At 39.5% G+C, this 16,659-nt stretch overlaps 1 protein-coding gene across 1 annotated transcript in view; it reads right to left on the reverse strand.

Annotated features, from left to right (window-relative positions):
• The window catches only part of LOC126458294 (adhesion G-protein coupled receptor G4-like), a 195,281-nt gene that overhangs the window by 162,085 nt on the left and 16,537 nt on the right, over window positions 1-16,659 (reverse strand). The window contains exon 2 of the mRNA XM_050095234.1: window positions 11,557-11,679. Within this exon, the coding sequence (XP_049951191.1) occupies window positions 11,557-11,620 (64 nt within the window). The 5' untranslated portion in view covers window positions 11,621-11,679. The remainder of the gene's footprint in view (window positions 1-11,556; window positions 11,680-16,659) is intronic.

The following is a 16,659-nucleotide window of genomic DNA, read 5'->3' on the forward strand; positions in this document are numbered from 1 at the left end:
TCCTTTGTTAGGTGCTGAAATGTGTTGTGGGTCCTGCAGACTCAGCTCGAACACTACATTTGGAGAGGGATGTGCTGACGATTTTCAAAATGGATCCAGCCACCAGCACTCGTCATGTGGCACAAGTGCTGCACGCGGACAAAAATGCTGTGTGGCGTGTTGTCCATGAGCACAGGCTCCATCCATAGCACCTGCAGAAAGTCCAGGCATTACAGGAGGAGGACTACCCCTGATGAGTACAGTTTGAGCAGTGGTATTTACAACAGTGCATACTCCAGCCACAATTCTCAAGCTTGGTGCTATTCACAGATGAAGGCATGTTACTAAAGATGGCATAAATAAAACTGTACAACATGCATATTCAGGCAGACAAAAATATGCATGCGTAGGTGATTCAAAATCATTCACACAGGGTCAATATTATCATGTGGATAACTGGAGACCATATCACTGGGTAATAGCTTCTGTCAAACAGACAAAGAGGATGAATCTATCTCACATTTATCAGAGATGTTTTGCCTGCCCTATTGTCATGTTTGGATAGAATGTAGATGCAATATGGAGCTCCAGCACACTTTGATGTCAATATACAGAATCACTTCAACATTGCAATTGATGGATTAGTAGGGGTGGAACAGTTTCATGGTCCGCATAGTTGCCAGGTCTGACACCTCTTGGCTATTTTCTATGGTGTAGTATGAAGAGTATGGTGTATGGCACATCTTTAGTCAGCAGAGGACTTTATTGCTTGAGTCCACAGAGCAACTGAAATATTTCAAAGACATCTACACATATTGGCTCATGTGCATAAGGCTCAGAACCACCAATGTAGGCCCTATGTTGATGTAGAAGGTACACAGTACACAGCCTATTTGTAATGCAGACAGTGTGATGAGCTAGGTTTACTGACATAATGTGCAACACACACATATTTCAGGCTTTGACACTCTCCAGTGTCCAAGCTGTGCATTTCTGAATATGGGTTCCTTGTTGAAAAGCGATTAGTGAGCCTTCCCAAAAAACAACATACGATTATAGTCAGTGTTTTTTGTGACATACTGTGTGTGTGTGTGTGTGTGTGTCTGTGTGTTTTTCAATGCTCTTTTTGACCAAACAAAATTACTGTGCATAGCCATATGCATAATGGAGGTAAAGGTAAACATGCATTCTCAGGACATTTTGGTAGAGTGCACTGTGTCTCCAATTGTAAAAAGGACAAGATGGTTTGTGTACACTCTTCTAAGTGTCAACATATCCCAAACTCTCATTTCAACCTTAGACTGTGTGAGCATTCTTACTTTGCAGGAAGAGGGCTGTCACCAAAAAATGTTGACGATCAAAATGTTGTACAACACAGCAATGGTGTGAGCTTTCCCAAAAACATACTAATTATAGTCAGTGTTTTTTGGGACATCCTGTGTGTGTGTTTTTCAATATTCATTTTGGCCAAACAAAATCACTGTGCACAACCATCTGTATGATAATGGTAAAGGTAAACATGCATTCTCAGTATAGTTTGTTTGAGTTCACTGTGCCTCCAATCGTGAACGGGATGAGATGGTTTACATATACTCTTCCAAGCTTCAACATGTCCCAAAATCTCATTTCAACCTTAGACCATATCAGCATTGTTCCTTTGCAGGAAGAAGGGTTGTCACCACATAATGTTGCCTATCAAAATGTACACCACAGCAATGTCATTTGAACATTCAACCACTATCATGAGATCTACCTTGTAGTAACTGCCCATGGTCAACAACTCAACCTGATGACTGCTACGTGCAAATTATGGCTCTTAGGTACCCTGATGAGAAACAATTTAATGTGGACTTTCGTTTATGCATTTCTTTTGCAGGGAGGGGGAGGCAGAATGTAACCATCTTCACATGATAAATTTGCCCTTTAGGTTGTTATTGTTGTGGTCTTCAGTCCTGAGAGTGGTTTGATGCAGCTCTCCGTCTCCCTCTATGATTTTTACCCTCCACACTGCCCTCCAATGCTAAATTTGTGATCCCTTGATGCCTCAGAATATGTCCTACCAACCGGTCCCTTCTTCTTGTCAAGTTGTGCCACAAACTCCTCTTCTCCCCAATTCTGGTCAATACCTCCCCATTAGTTATGTGATCTATCCATCTAATCTTCAGCATTCTTCTGTAGCACCACATTTTAAAAGCTTCTATTCTCTTCTTGTCTAAATTATATATCATCCATGTTTCACTTCCCTACATGGCTACACTCCATAAAAATACTTTCAGAAACGACTTCCTAACACTTAAATCAATACTCGATGTTAACAAATTCCTCTTCTTCAGAAACAATTTCCTTGACATTGCCAGTCTACATTTTATATCCTCTCTACTTCGACCATCATCAGTTATTTTGCTCCCCAAATAGCAAAACTCCTTTACTGCTTTAAGTGTCTCAGTTCCCAATCTAATTCCCTCAGCATCACCTGACTTAATTCAACTACATTCCATTATCCTCGTTTTGCTTTTGTTGACATTCATCTTATATCCTCCTTTCAAGACACTGTCCATTCCATTCAACTGCTCTTCCAGATCCTTTGCTGCCTCTGACAGACTTACAATGTCATCGGCGAACCTCAAAGTTTTTATTCCTTCTCCATGGATTTTAATACCTACACTGAATTTTTCTTTTGTTTCCTTTACTACTTGCTCAATATACAGATTGAATAACATCGGGGAGAGGCTACAACCCTATATCACGCCCTTCCCAGACACTACTTCCCTTTCATGCCCCTCGACTCTTATAACTGCCATCTGGTATCTGTGCAAATTGTAAATAGCCTTTTGCTCCCTGTATTTTACCCCTGCCACCTTTAGAATTTGAAAGAGAGTATTCCAGTTAACATTGTCAAAAGCTTTTTCTAAGTCTACAAATGCTAGAAATGTAGCTTTGCCTTTCCTTAATCTTTCTTCTAAGATAAGTCATAAGGTCAGTATTGCCTCACGTGTTCCAATATTTCTACGGAATCCAAACTGATCTTCCCCGAGCTCAGCTTTTACCAGTTTTTCCATTTGTCTGTAAAGAATCCGTGTTAGTATTTTGCAGCTGTGACTTATTAAACTGATAGTTCGGTAATTTTCACATCTGTCAACACCTGCTTTCTTTGGGATTGGAATTATTATATTCTTCTTGAAGTCTGAGGGTATTTCGCCTGTCTCATACATCTTGCTCACCAGATGGTAGAGTTTTGTCAGGACTGGCTCTCCCAAGGCTGTCAGTAGTTCTAATGGAATGTTGTCTACTCCGGGGGCCTTGTTTCGACTCAGGTCTTTCAGTGCTCTGTCAAACTCTTCACGCAGTATCATATGTCCAATTTCATCTTCATCTACATCCTCTTCCATTTCCATAATATTGTCCTCAAGTACATCACCCTTGTATAGACCCTCTATATACTCCTTCCACCTTTCTGCTTTCCCTTCTTTGCTTAGAACTGTGTTTCCATCTGAGCTCCTGATATGCATACAAGTGGTTCTCTTTTCTCCAAAGGTCTCTTTAATTTTCTTGTATGCAGTATCTATATTACCCCTAGTGAGATAAGCCTCTACATCCTTACATTTGTCCTCTAGCCATCCCTGCTTAGCCATTTTGCACTTCCTGTCGATATCATTTTTGAGACGTTTGTATTCCTTTTTGCCTGCTTCATTTACTGCATTTTTATATTTTCTCCTTTCATCAATTAAATTCAATATTTCTTCCGTTACCCAAGGGTTTCTACTAGCCCTCATCTTTTTACCTATTTGATCCTCTGCTGCCTTCACTATTTCATCCCTCAAAGTTACCCATTCTTCTTCTACTGTATTTCTTTCCCCCATTCCTCTCAGTTGTTCCCTTATTCTCTCCCTGAAACTCTGTACAACCTCTGGTTCTTTCAGTTTATCCAGGTCCCATCTCCTTAAATTCCCACCTTTTTGCAGTTTCTTCAGTTTTAATCTACAGTTCATAACCAATAGATTGTGGTCAGAGTCCACATCTGCCCCTGGAAATGTCTTACAATTTAAAACCTGGTTCCTAAATCTCTGTCTTACCTTTATATAATCTATCTGATACCTTTTAGTATCTCCAGGGTTCTTCCGTGTATACAACCTTCTTTCATGATTCTTAAACCAAGTGTTAGCTATGATTAAGTTATGCTCTGCACAAAATTCTACTGGGCGGCTTCCTCTTTCATTTCTTAGCCCCAATCCATATTCACCTACTATGTTTCCTTCTCCCCCTTTTCCTATGCTTAAATTCCAGTCACCCATGACTATTAAATTTTTGTCTCCCTTCACTACCTGATATGGGTCAGTTTTTCCTATTGTTTTTGGGAAGTATTTCTGAACTGAGTTGTTGGTTTGGTGTGCTATTTTTATGCTTTGTTTTTTTTTAAAAAAAAGAATATTGGATATTCTGTGTATGCATTTTTTTATATTTTTATTTATTTATTCATCCGTGGTTGTATGTCATTGTGTACCATGTTTTGCTTTCTGTTTCTTCCACACTTTGCGTTGTTTCTATTCTTGTATTTTGTGTATTTGTTTGTGTGTGATTTTGTCCTTGTGTTGGTGACAGTTGCGTGTTTGTTCTTTACTATTTCTTGATTTTCTTGTGTTTGTTCTTTCCTGTTTCTTGATTTTCTCATTCAGCTTTGTTGCTAAGTTCTCTTTGTATGCATTATTCATGGGTATTTGTATTATAGTATTCATTTCTTTTTTGTAATTGTCTATATCTATCAGTACAGTGTTAGTCTGTGGAGCATGTATCTAAGTGTTGCCTGCTTTTGAGAACTGAGGTGTTGTGATGTCTGATGTATATTTGTTTCTGTTGTTGTCAGTTTTCGGTATATATCAAATATATGTTGGTTGTTTAGAATCTTTATGGTGTTGCTCAAGAAATTTAACTGCCTATTTTGCTCTTTCTCTATTGTAAAATATATCATATCATGAACAGAATTTATGTCTGCGTGTAACTGGTCAATTTTATTGTTTGGTTTATTTATCAGCCATAAGATGTCATCCATACATATAATCCAATATAGGATGTTGTACCTATTTGGCACTATTTTGTTGAATATAATCTGTTCTACGTGATCCATAAATATGTTTGGTATGGTTCCAGACACTGTAGATCCCATTGGTAATCATTCACTTTGTAAATAGAATTCATTATTGAAATGAAAATAGTTCTGTTCTGTTATTAGCTCTAGAAGCCCGACTGTTTCTTTGACATATTCATGTGGAAGTGTTCTGTGTGTTTTAAGGTTCTGTTCTACAATGTTTATTGTTTCAGTTACTGGTCTATAGGAATACATATTCTCTACATCAAATGACAGGAAGGTGGCTGTATTTGGAACTTGTATATCTTTTATGTACTGAATCAATTGTGTAGTGTTTCTTATAGTCCTGTCTTCTTGTAATGTGTAGTTTTCTGATAATATTTTCAACATGTATCTTGCAAGTGGGTATGTGAGAGCGTTTCTGTAATTCACAATAGCTCTGATGGTGAAATCTTTCTTGTGTAGCTTTGGTTGGCATCGAAGGGAAGGTGCACTGGGATTTGTTTGTAGCAGTTTTCCTTTTTCATTGTTTTCTATTGTATGATCAATGTCTTTCAGAGTGTTTCTCAACTTCATTTGAAATCTATTAGTTGTATCTGATTTTAATTTTATAATTTTATTTTTTGTGATGAACTCTTGTGTATTACTGATGTATTGCTCTTTATCCAAGAGAACCACTGTGTTTCCACAGCAGCAGTGCAGTAGTGAGTCGCATATTTAGCTTTCATATTTGTTTTGTAGTTTGATTCTTAATTTCTTTCCGAGTGTTTGTGCACTTGCATATTAATTACATAAAATCCTTGCGTATTCTTGTATTTCAGAGGAGTAATATTGCTTATTGATAGCTGTAGAGTATAAATTCGCAGAGTTGTTAGATATTAGCAGTAGGACGGATAGGGTGTGTGCGTGCTGTGTGTGGGCGCAGGAGGAATTGGCTGAGGCTCGTGAGCAGCTGAGTGTGCTGTTGGCCACGGTCAGCTGCCTTCAGGCTGCTGCCTCGAGATGCAGCGATGGCGGAGGGTCTGGCGCATCACTTGAGGCACACCAGGTGTCATTTGCTGCGTCCGCTGACTCGGCCGCCGAGGCACCTTCTGGTGTACCCGGCTCGTTGCGGCCACCCTCACCTCAGGGTGAGTGGCGGACTGCAACGCGTTCGCGACACTTGAGGCGGAGGGTCAATGTGGAGGCTGTCTCTCTGGCCTCGCCCATTTGTCCTGTCAGTGAGCAGGTGGCCACTCCTTCAGCAGCGCCCGAGCAGGCACATGGGGGCAAAGGCTTGCTGGTTATTGGGAGCTCCAACGTTAGGTGGTTGATGGAGCCCCTTAAGGAAATATCGTACAGGGCTGGAAAGAAATCCAACGTGCACTCGGTGTGTCTGCCGGGGAGCCTCATGCAAGATGTGGAGGCAGCCTTGCCTGCGGCTATCGAGCATACCGGGTGCAGTTGTCTGCAAGTAGTTACTCACGTTGGCACCAATGATGCCTGTCACTTGGGTTCTGAGGTGATCCTCAGTTCATACAGGTGGCTGGTGGATTTGGTGAAGACCGCTGGCCTCGCATGCGGGGTGCAAGCAGAGCTCTCTATTTGCAGCATCGTTCCCAGAGTGGATCGGGGTCCTTTGGTTTGGAGCTGAGTGGAGGGTCTCAACCAGAGGCTTCATCAACTCTGTGACGGTCTTGGCTGCAGATTTCTAGACTTGCACTATTGGGTGGAGAATTGTAGGACTCCCCTAGATAGGTCAGGGGTGCACAACACAAAGGAAGTGGCTACTCGGGTAGCAGAGTACTTGTGGCGTGCACATGGGGGTTTTTTAGGCTAGCCGACCGGAGTGGCCGAGCAGTTAAAGGCGCTACAGTCTGGAACCGCACGACCGCTGTGGTCGCAGGTTCGAATCCTGCCTCGGGCATGGATGTGTGTGATGTCCTTAGGTTAGTTAGGTTTAAGTAGTTCTAAGTTCTAGGGGACTTATGACCACAGCAGTTGAGTCCCATAGTGCTCAGAGCCATTTGAACCATTTTTTTTTTTAGGCTAGGCAGTAGTGCGAGGTGTCCTGATGAACACTCACCAGTCAACATGCAGGCAGGGAAATCAGGACGTGCTTAGTGTAAAGACACTTCAGCTATCAAGATGTTAGCAGAAAATTTTCAGAGTGTTTGGAATAAAGTTCCTGAATTTACTGCCCTCCAGGAAGCATGTTGCATGCAAATTATTCTCAGGACTGAGACCTGGCTGATCCCTGAGATAGGAAGTTCTGAAATATTTAGTGAGGGTTGGAAAGTGTATCAGAAAGACAGATTAGACACCATAAGAGGTGGTGTCTTCATTGCAGTTGACAGAAATATTGTGTCTACTGAGGTCGAAGTAGAGTGTGATTGTGAAGTTATCTGGACACGTTTAACAGGGCTAAGGGAAATAAAGTTAATTGTGGGGTGTTATTACCAGCCACCAGGTTCCACCGTGACAGTTCTAGAATCATTCAAAGGGAGTCTACATTCTGTATCGCTATATTAGTTGGAGGTGACTTCAACCTACCTAGTAGAGACTGGGATGTCTATGGATTCATTACAGGTGGTACAGACAAGCCGTCGTGTGAATTACTTTTGAACACATTATCCGAAAACTGTCTTGAGCAGCTAAATTGACAGCCAATGCGTAATGGAAATTATTTAGATCTGGTAGACATGAACAGACCAGACCTCATCGATGGTGTCAGTGTTGAGGCAGGGATTAGTGATCCTGATGTTGTCATTACAACTATGGTTACCAAAGTTAAAAAGTCAGTCAAGAAGGCTAGGAGAGTATTCTTACTAGAAAGAGCAGATAATCAGCTGTTAGCATCCCACTTAGTAAATGAATTGACTTCATTTACTTCCGGTACAATGGACGTGGAAGAATTATGAGCAAATTTTAAACACATTTCAAATCATGCATTGGACAAGTATGTGCCAAAAAAGTGGGTTACGGATGGAAAAGACCCACCGTGGTTTAACAGCGCAATTTGGAGAATGCTCAGGAAGCAAAGGCAGTTGCACTCATGGTACAAGAAATATCAGGTAAATGAGGACAGGCAAAAGTTAGTAGAGATTCATGCTGCTGTAAAAAGAGCATTGCACAAAGCATTCAACCACTACCACCATCATACCTTAGCAAAAGATCTTGCTGAAAACCCATGGAAATTCTGGTCTTATGTAAAATCAGTAAGTGGGTCAAAGGCTTCCATCCAGTCACTCACTGATCAGTCTGGCCTGGCAACGGAAGACAGCAAAACGAAAGCTGAAATTTTAAATTTAACAAGTGCAGGTGATGCCTGTATATAAGAAGGGTAGAAGGATGGATCCTCAAAATTACAGACCATCGGTTTGTTGCAGGATTCTCAAACATATTCTCAGTTCAAATATAATGAATTTCCTTGGGACAGAGAAGTTGCTGTCCATGCATCAGCATGGCTTTAGAAAGCATTGCTCCTGTGAAACACAACTTGCCCTTTTTTCACATGATATCTTGCGAACCATGGATGAAGGGTATCAGACAGATGCCATATTCCTTGACTTCCGGAAAGCGTTTGACTCAGTGCCCCACTGCAGACTCCTAACTAAGGTACGAGCATACGGGATTGGTTCCCAAAGTATGTGAGTGGCTCAAAGACTTCTTAAGTAATAGAACCCAGTATGTTGTCCTCGATGGTGAGTGTTCATCAGAGGTGAGGGTATCATCTGGAGTGCCCCAGGGAAGTGTGGTAGGTCCGCTGTTGTTTTCTATCTACATAAACGATCTTTTGGATAGGGTGGATAGCAATGTGTGGCTGTTTCCTGATGATGCTGTGGTGTACAGGAAGGTGTCGTCATTGAGTGACTGTAGGAGGATACAAGATGACTTGGACAGGATTTGTGATTGGTGTAAAGAATGGCAGCTAACTCTAAATATAGATAAATGTAAATTAGTGCAGATGAATAGGAAAAGGAATCCTGTAATGTTTGAATATTCCATTAGTAGTGTAGCACTTGACACAGTCACATCGATTAAATATTTGGATGTAACATTGCAGAGCAATATGAAATGGGACAAGCATGTAATGGCAGTTGTGGGGAAGGTGGATAGTCGTCTTTGGTTTGTTGGTAGAATTTTGGGAAGATGTGGTTCATCTGTAAAGGAGACCGCTTATAAAACACTAATATGACCTATTCTTGAGTACTGCTTAAGCATTTGGGATCCGTATCAGGTCAGATTGAGGGAGGACATAGAAGCAATTCAGAGGCGGGCTGCTAGATTTGTTACTGGTAGGTTTGATCATCATGCGAGTGTTATGGAAATGCTTCAGGAGCTCGGGTGGGAGTCTCTAGAGAAAAGGAGGCATTCTTTTCATGAATCGCTACTGAGGAAATTTAGAGAACCAGCATTTGAGGCTGACTGCAGTACAATTTTACTGCCACCAACTTACATTTCATGGAAAGACCGCAAAGATAAGATAAGAGAGATTCGGGCTTGTACAGAGGCATAAGGCAGTCATTTTTCCCTTGTTCTGCTTGGGAGTGGAACAGGGAGAGAAGATGCTAGTTGTAGTATGAGGTACCCTCCGCCATGCACTGTATGGTGGATTGCGGAGTATGTATGTAGATGTAGATGTAGATGTAGATGCCTTAGTGATGATGGTGTCATGTTTCTGTAGTCTCTTTCTCAGTTTTGTCAGTGTTATGGAATCTGTATTGTTTCAGTTCCCCCTATTTTCTTTCATCTGTGCTATTATGTTTTTGATTTCATTACTGAATAGCTCTCATCAGACCATCAGACCATCAGACCAATGTTTACCTCACTTGTTTTGTTTCTGTTTTCCTGTGTGAGAATGCATTCTGATTCAACTATGAGCTTTTCTATGTATTTTTTACCAATCTCTGTGGTGATGTGTTTCAGACCTTTTTTGAGTTGTTGTATTTCTTCTGTATGCAAAACAGTGTCAGTAAGGTTGACTAGTCTTTGATAGAAGTGGTGTTTTCCATAAGGCTGGGTGTAATTTATGGCTTTGTTGGGTGTTTGTTTAGCTTTTAACTGTTGAATATGTTTGGGGACAGCTGAAACTTGCAATGTGTCGTCACAGGTACCTGCTTTGCACACTGACTAATCTCACAACTGCCATTGTCAAAGAGTGGGAGTGGAACTACTTGAGTAATGATGTCTTGAAAACCTTGTGGACAACCTCTCAATGAGGATCAAAGCATGTTTCAGTCCATAGCATGGAACAACATGATACTGAATGTTAGCCAGCAGCAGATTTTAATTTCACAGATTTGCCAAGATCTGCACTCTTGTTCAGGCTGTCTTTATTTTAATTACTGTTTTTTCCTTATTTCACATCATTTTTTTTTTAATTTCGTAAAGCTGATTCTTTCAATGTCTGCCCCTCTTAAATATAAGCCCATATATGTTTGCAGATATGTTAAGTGGAACGATATTCTTTTTGAACATTTCTAATTACCATACAGATATTTTAACCTTTTCTAACAAGCCCAGGTTTTCAATAAAAATCATTTAATGATTCATGCCTACGTACTAACTTATAATGCCAAATGCCAATAGCACAACATCTAACTTTCTGGCCTAAGTTAAATCTCAAAAGAATGCAGAACATTCATACTTAATTTTACACTTATGAAACTTTGTTACTATAAAATATCATTCCATGTAGTTTTACTTTTGTTTGAATTTATATTGTGTGGAGGCTAGGGTCTTTGTAGGATTGTTTGTTGTTGTGAAGTAACAAGGTAATAAATGATAATGTGCTAATGAGTAGATGATGTGGCGTGTGCATCATTATTCTGACAATGTTAATTTTCCTTTCAGTATTAAAATCATATGGTGACTTTCTAGGATTCTCTGTTGTCAATAAATTTTCAGGGTATATTTCTTGACAGATTAAAATATGCTGTAATAGCACATATACCCATAAAACTGGAGATAAGCAAACCATCTCTAGTAGTTCTGGATTTGTTTTGCAATTTGGTACACAGTTTTAGTCTGCCAGAAAGTTTCAAAACAAAACACTCTGCTGCACTGTGAAAGATGCGTTATGGAGTTTTAATTACAGACCCATTTAATGTTTTACAGTATTTTTCAAAATTTTTGAGAAAATGCCTGTGACAGATGTTGACTCACTTTTCTAAGATGAACTAGTTAACTGTCTCACTGTTTGGCTTTCATGAAGGATTCTGCCAAGGGAAAGCCAAACAAGACTTCACAAATGATGTCCTAAGAAAATTTACCCTGCATAACATTTTCTTCTGGACATGTGTAAATATTTTTTGTATATAATATGAAGGATAAAAACGTGATGTGCATTTTGCTAATGTTAAGTGCTAATAAATAAATAAATACATACTTTTATTATTGGGTTTCAAGAGAAAATCAAGTGTCATTCATGTATTTTAATTACATGAATTTAACATTTGCTGTCTACTGAAGAATAAACCAAAACTAAATTACATCATTAACAATTTACTCACAGCTTAGACTTGTCACCTGATCTGCATTCAGTATGAGGACAGCAACCCAAAGAATGTGACTCATTTGCTTCTATAGGTAGCAGAGTTATGGAAGCCACTACACTGTCTTGCAGTCTAATAATTCTGAAAATAAAATATAATAGGCTTTAAAGATGAATTTTCAAATGAGAAAAAGTTCCTTAATCTAATACCGACAATTCAGTAATAGAACTAGAATTTTCCTCATTTAAACTCTTTCTCTGGTTTTGTGTCATCCAACAACTGAGAGATATGGAGGTGCCATTAACACTTGAGCAGGTGCACCCCAGTATAAGGTGCACCATCCAAAAATAACATTGTTTTGCACCATTCCATTGTTGTTTTGCATTTGTAAGCCTGTACCTATAACTTCTATAGTTTCAGCTAACACAGTAATAGGTTGTGTTGTCATATGTCCAAATGAGCAGGAGTAATATAAAATAACAACAATACAGGTGAAAAAAATTTTACGATCCATGCAAGGAAATGCCCCAGATTCTGAGCTAACAGCACAATTCCACAATGAGGCAGTTATCTACTAGTATCCATACAAAAGTTCTGATGTGGCCGTGGTTTTTTACGCTTTGAGAGAGTAATTACTGTGGGTTAACATTTGTATGTGACAATAGACAGATATAGTGAAACGTTTATTTTATTATTGTTTAACTTAACAGTGATTTTACTCATATAATGTAAGTTTATTTTATCTTTGTTTACTTAAACTGAGATTAAATTGTGATTCTTCTCATACATGTTTACCTTGGTAGCATAAGGACAATTATTCTTTACATGTGTATAAAGTGAGCTGCACACTCGCTTGTGTTATAAAAAAAAAGCACACCTGCTCGAGGTTTAAATCTCAACAGCTGAAAATGTATTCGAATGAACTGGGAGATGGGGATATACTAGACATGGCCTACACCTGAATAGGAGAGAGAAAGGTAGGTTGGACAAGCTTCTTGCAGGTAATATATTGGAGGGGGGATACCATCGCATGAAGCAAGATCCCTGTGTTTACTGATGTCAGAGAGGTTAAGGTTAGAATCGGGATTCAGGCTCCCTGTTTTGAAATAAGTCAAACTAACAGAAGAGCCACACAAAATTCTGAATAATGTACAGAAAAGTAAGGTCAGCTTATTTCATCAATTTATTTTATTTATTTGTTCAGCATATACAAAGCAAATATTACAGTGTCATTACAATCCACCAGGATATTACAACACTACACAATGCTACTTATAGTTTTGAGCCAATCTATGGCTAGGTCAGGCATGTAATGTATGTCCTTCAGTTCACCACTATATCCTACCACTTCACACACCAGTAGGTGGTCCATTGTCTGGATTTCACCACATTCACATACGGGACTCTCCGCAAGTCCCCACTTATTCATTAGATGTTTGCATCTTCCCACACTTGTTCTAAGGCAATTTAAGGCAACCCACAGCTTCCGAGGGAGATCAGAACCAGTTATCTTCTTGCTTGGGTCATCAATAAGCTTTTGGTTCTTGTGTGTCCCTTTGCGCCATGATTCCCCCCAGGCTAGCTTTGGGTCGAAGTCCTGTAATTCCCTGCCAGTCTTCCAAAAGGGGGACCTAGATTTTAGCCTGTTGATGGGTGATACACCAAGACTTATCACCCATCAACAGGCTAAAATCTAGGTCCCCCTTTTGGAAGATTGGCAGGGAATTACAGGACTTCGACCCAAAGCTAGCCTGGGGGGAATCATGGCGCAACGGGACACACAAGAACCAAAAGCATATCGATGACCCCAGCAAGAAGATAAATGGTTCTGATCTCCCTCAGAAGCTCTGGGTTGTCTTAAATCGCCTTAGAACAAGCATGGGAAGATGCAAACATCTAATGAATAATTGGGGACTTGCGGAGAGAACAGATTAGTAAGGTAGAAGAGCTTCTTGTCTGTTTGGAAAATTAAGAGAGCTCTGAAAAGATGGTCATCCTATGCCTATCGGAGCACCACATAACTGCAGGATTAGATAAGGTGCATAGAAAAGATTGCACTCTAGCAGCTTACCCATGCCGAACTAATATGGAAAGAGGAAGAGTTGTTACGTTTATTAAGACAGAACACAAGTTCAAAAGCATAGAGACAAATAGATTTTGTAGTGATCATCACTTAGAAGTTTGTGCTTGTGAATTAAAACTGAAAAATAGTTCACTTTTAATTGTAACTGTGTCCGCAGCTTGTGATCTCATGGTAGCCTTCTCGCTTCTCAAGCATGGGGTCCCGAGTTCGATTCCCGGCAGGGTCAACGATTTTCACCTTTCCTGAGATGAGTGGGTGTTGTTTTTTGTCTTCATCATCATCATCATCATCATTCATCCCCATTATGGTTGGAGGAAGGCAACAGCAAACCTCCTCCATTAGGAACCTGCCTAGTACGGTGGTGCGGGTTTCCCACATCGTTCCCCTACTCTCTGTCATGAAGCATGGGACTTCATTTCCATTTCCAATTGTAGCAGTATACAGATCCTTACTGGGAGGTTTTGAAATGTTTATAAGGAATCTGGATTCCTTATTGTGCTATCTGTCAGACATCAACAAGCACTTAATAGACTTTTTGACTTCAGTGTAGATTTTCTAGAGTATACTGATAGGAAAACTGATCTGGAAACCTTCCTGGGATCCTATAATTTGATCTCAATGAGTAACTTTCCAAGATGGATGGATAAAGACAATAGCATCCTGATTTATAATTTCCTCTTTTGTGAAGCTCAAAGTAAGAAAGTACCTGTTTACCCAGTAACAAACACTCTCTCATCATAACGCACAGATAGTTAGGACAAATAACATAATGCCTTACAGTATGGATACTCCTCAATGGAAATTAGTTAGAATAATTAATGAATCCAGGACAAATGCTTTTAAGAATAATTTACAAGAGCTAATCTGGGATGAAATTTATAAAGAACCAAATCCTAACATAAAATTTAATCAATTCCATGATAAATTCACATCATTATTTGAAAATAGTTTCCCACATGTGCTAATCAGAAAAGACATTAGACAGCCATGTAAAAGACATGGATCAATAGAGGGATTAAAGTATCTTGTGAAAGGAAGTGGTTGATATTGTTTAGACGAACAAGTAGAGATCCTGCAGTAGCTGCACACTACAAAAGCTATTCAAAATTACTAAGAAAGGTTTTTACAAAAATCATGGAATATGCACTTTATGTCAAAAATCAGTAATTCCAACATGAGACTTAAGGCTGTAGGGAATATACTGCAATGAGAGACAGGTCAACCAGCCACAGAACAGGATAACACCACTAACAAACTGAATGGAATGACTATACGATAACTGTTCAAAAAATTCCAGAACTTTGTCCACAAAATTTCTCTACATTTGCCTTTTGTTTATTATGCATGGTTTTCTTTTAAATACTCTCCTCAACAATTGACTCATTGGTCCCAACACCATTTCTATTTCTGGAAGCAGTCTTCATAAATTTCTTGGTGGCTTGTGTGAAGTGCCATCTGCTAATTTTCTTTTATCTTGTCTACTGTTACAAATCTTAGTCCTTTCAGTAATGTTATCATCTTTGGAAATAAATTCCACATTTCAAGCCACTTTCTTCTCATATTTTCTCACAGGTGTCACAACATGTCCCAGTCATACCATCAACTAACAGTTTGTCCCTGTGGTGCAAATTCACTATGAACTAATCCTTCAAAATAAAAGAAAACTATTGGCATGGCTTTGACAAGACTGAGCCTTGGTCTCACCATCATAAATGTAGATCCATGTCTTATCACTAGTTATGATTCTCTAGAGGAACATCTAGTTTCCAGAATGAGATTTTCACTCTGCAGTGGAGTGTGTGCTGATATGAAACTTCCTGTCAGATTAAAACTGTGTGCCAGACCAAGACTCAAACTCGGGACCTTTGCCTTTCGCAGGCAAGCACTCTACCAACTGAGCTACCCAAGCATGACTCACACCCCATCCTCACAGCTTTACTTCTGCCATTATCTTGTCTCCTACCTTCCAAACTTCACAGAAGCTGCAGAGTGAAAATCTCATTCTGGAAACATCCCCCAGGCTTTGGCTAAGCCATGTCTTTGCAATATCCTTCCTTCCAGGAGTGCTAGTTCTGCAAGGTTCGCAGAAGAGCTTCTGTTAAGTTTGGAAGGTAGGAGACGAGATACTGGCAGAAGTAAAGCTGTGAGGATGGGGCATGAGTCATGCTTGGGTAGCTCAGATGGTAGAGCTCTAGCCTGCGAAAGGCAAAGGTCTAGCACAGTTTTAATCTGCCAGGAAGTTTCATCTAGTTTCCATATGCGCAATCCAAAAGCTCTTCACAGATCGCATAGCGAAGGTCTTTCTCATCTTGACTCATGAGCTATGGGATGAACTTGGTGGCAACACTATGCATTCCAAAATGCTGTGTCAGTATTTTATGACATGATCCAATTGATCCAACTGCTCAAATAATAAATCAATGTTTTGAAGAGGACTGTTTCCCAGAGGTACTGAAATATACTGAAGTCAAACCATTCTTCAAGAAGGGATCAAGACAGATCATGGGAAATTATCATCCTCTCTCAATTCTCCCAGTCATATCAAAATATTTGAAAAACTTGCTGTTGCCAAAATGCAAAACTTCATTGCAAAATATTCTTTTATTCTATATATTCAATTTGGTTTTCAGCAGGGGAAAACACTATAGATGCAGTGAACAGTTTCATTGAGAAAATAAGTACATCATTAGACAAGAGAAATAAGGTGGCAGGAATTTTCTGTGACCTCACAAAGTTGTTTGATTATGTAAGCCATGAATTGATTATTTACAAACTTGAAAATTATGTCATTAGTGGCAGTGCCCTACAATGGCTTAAACTCTGCTTATGAAACATAAAGCAAAGAGTTAGCATCTCTTTAAATGGTGTATGTTATTTTTCTGACTCAGGAGATCAGACTTGCATTGTTAATGATGTTGTTGATGAAGTAATTTTGGAAGAATATGATGATGATAATGATGAGTATCAGGTATTTGTGGAGTTTAAGAACAATGAGTTATTTGTGAATACAGGTAAGGTAAGTGATGTATGTGATGATG

This window comes from Schistocerca serialis, chromosome 2 (genome assembly GCF_023864345.2).
Source record: "Schistocerca serialis cubense isolate TAMUIC-IGC-003099 chromosome 2, iqSchSeri2.2, whole genome shotgun sequence".
NCBI classification, from domain to species: domain Eukaryota; kingdom Metazoa; phylum Arthropoda; class Insecta; order Orthoptera; family Acrididae; genus Schistocerca; species Schistocerca serialis.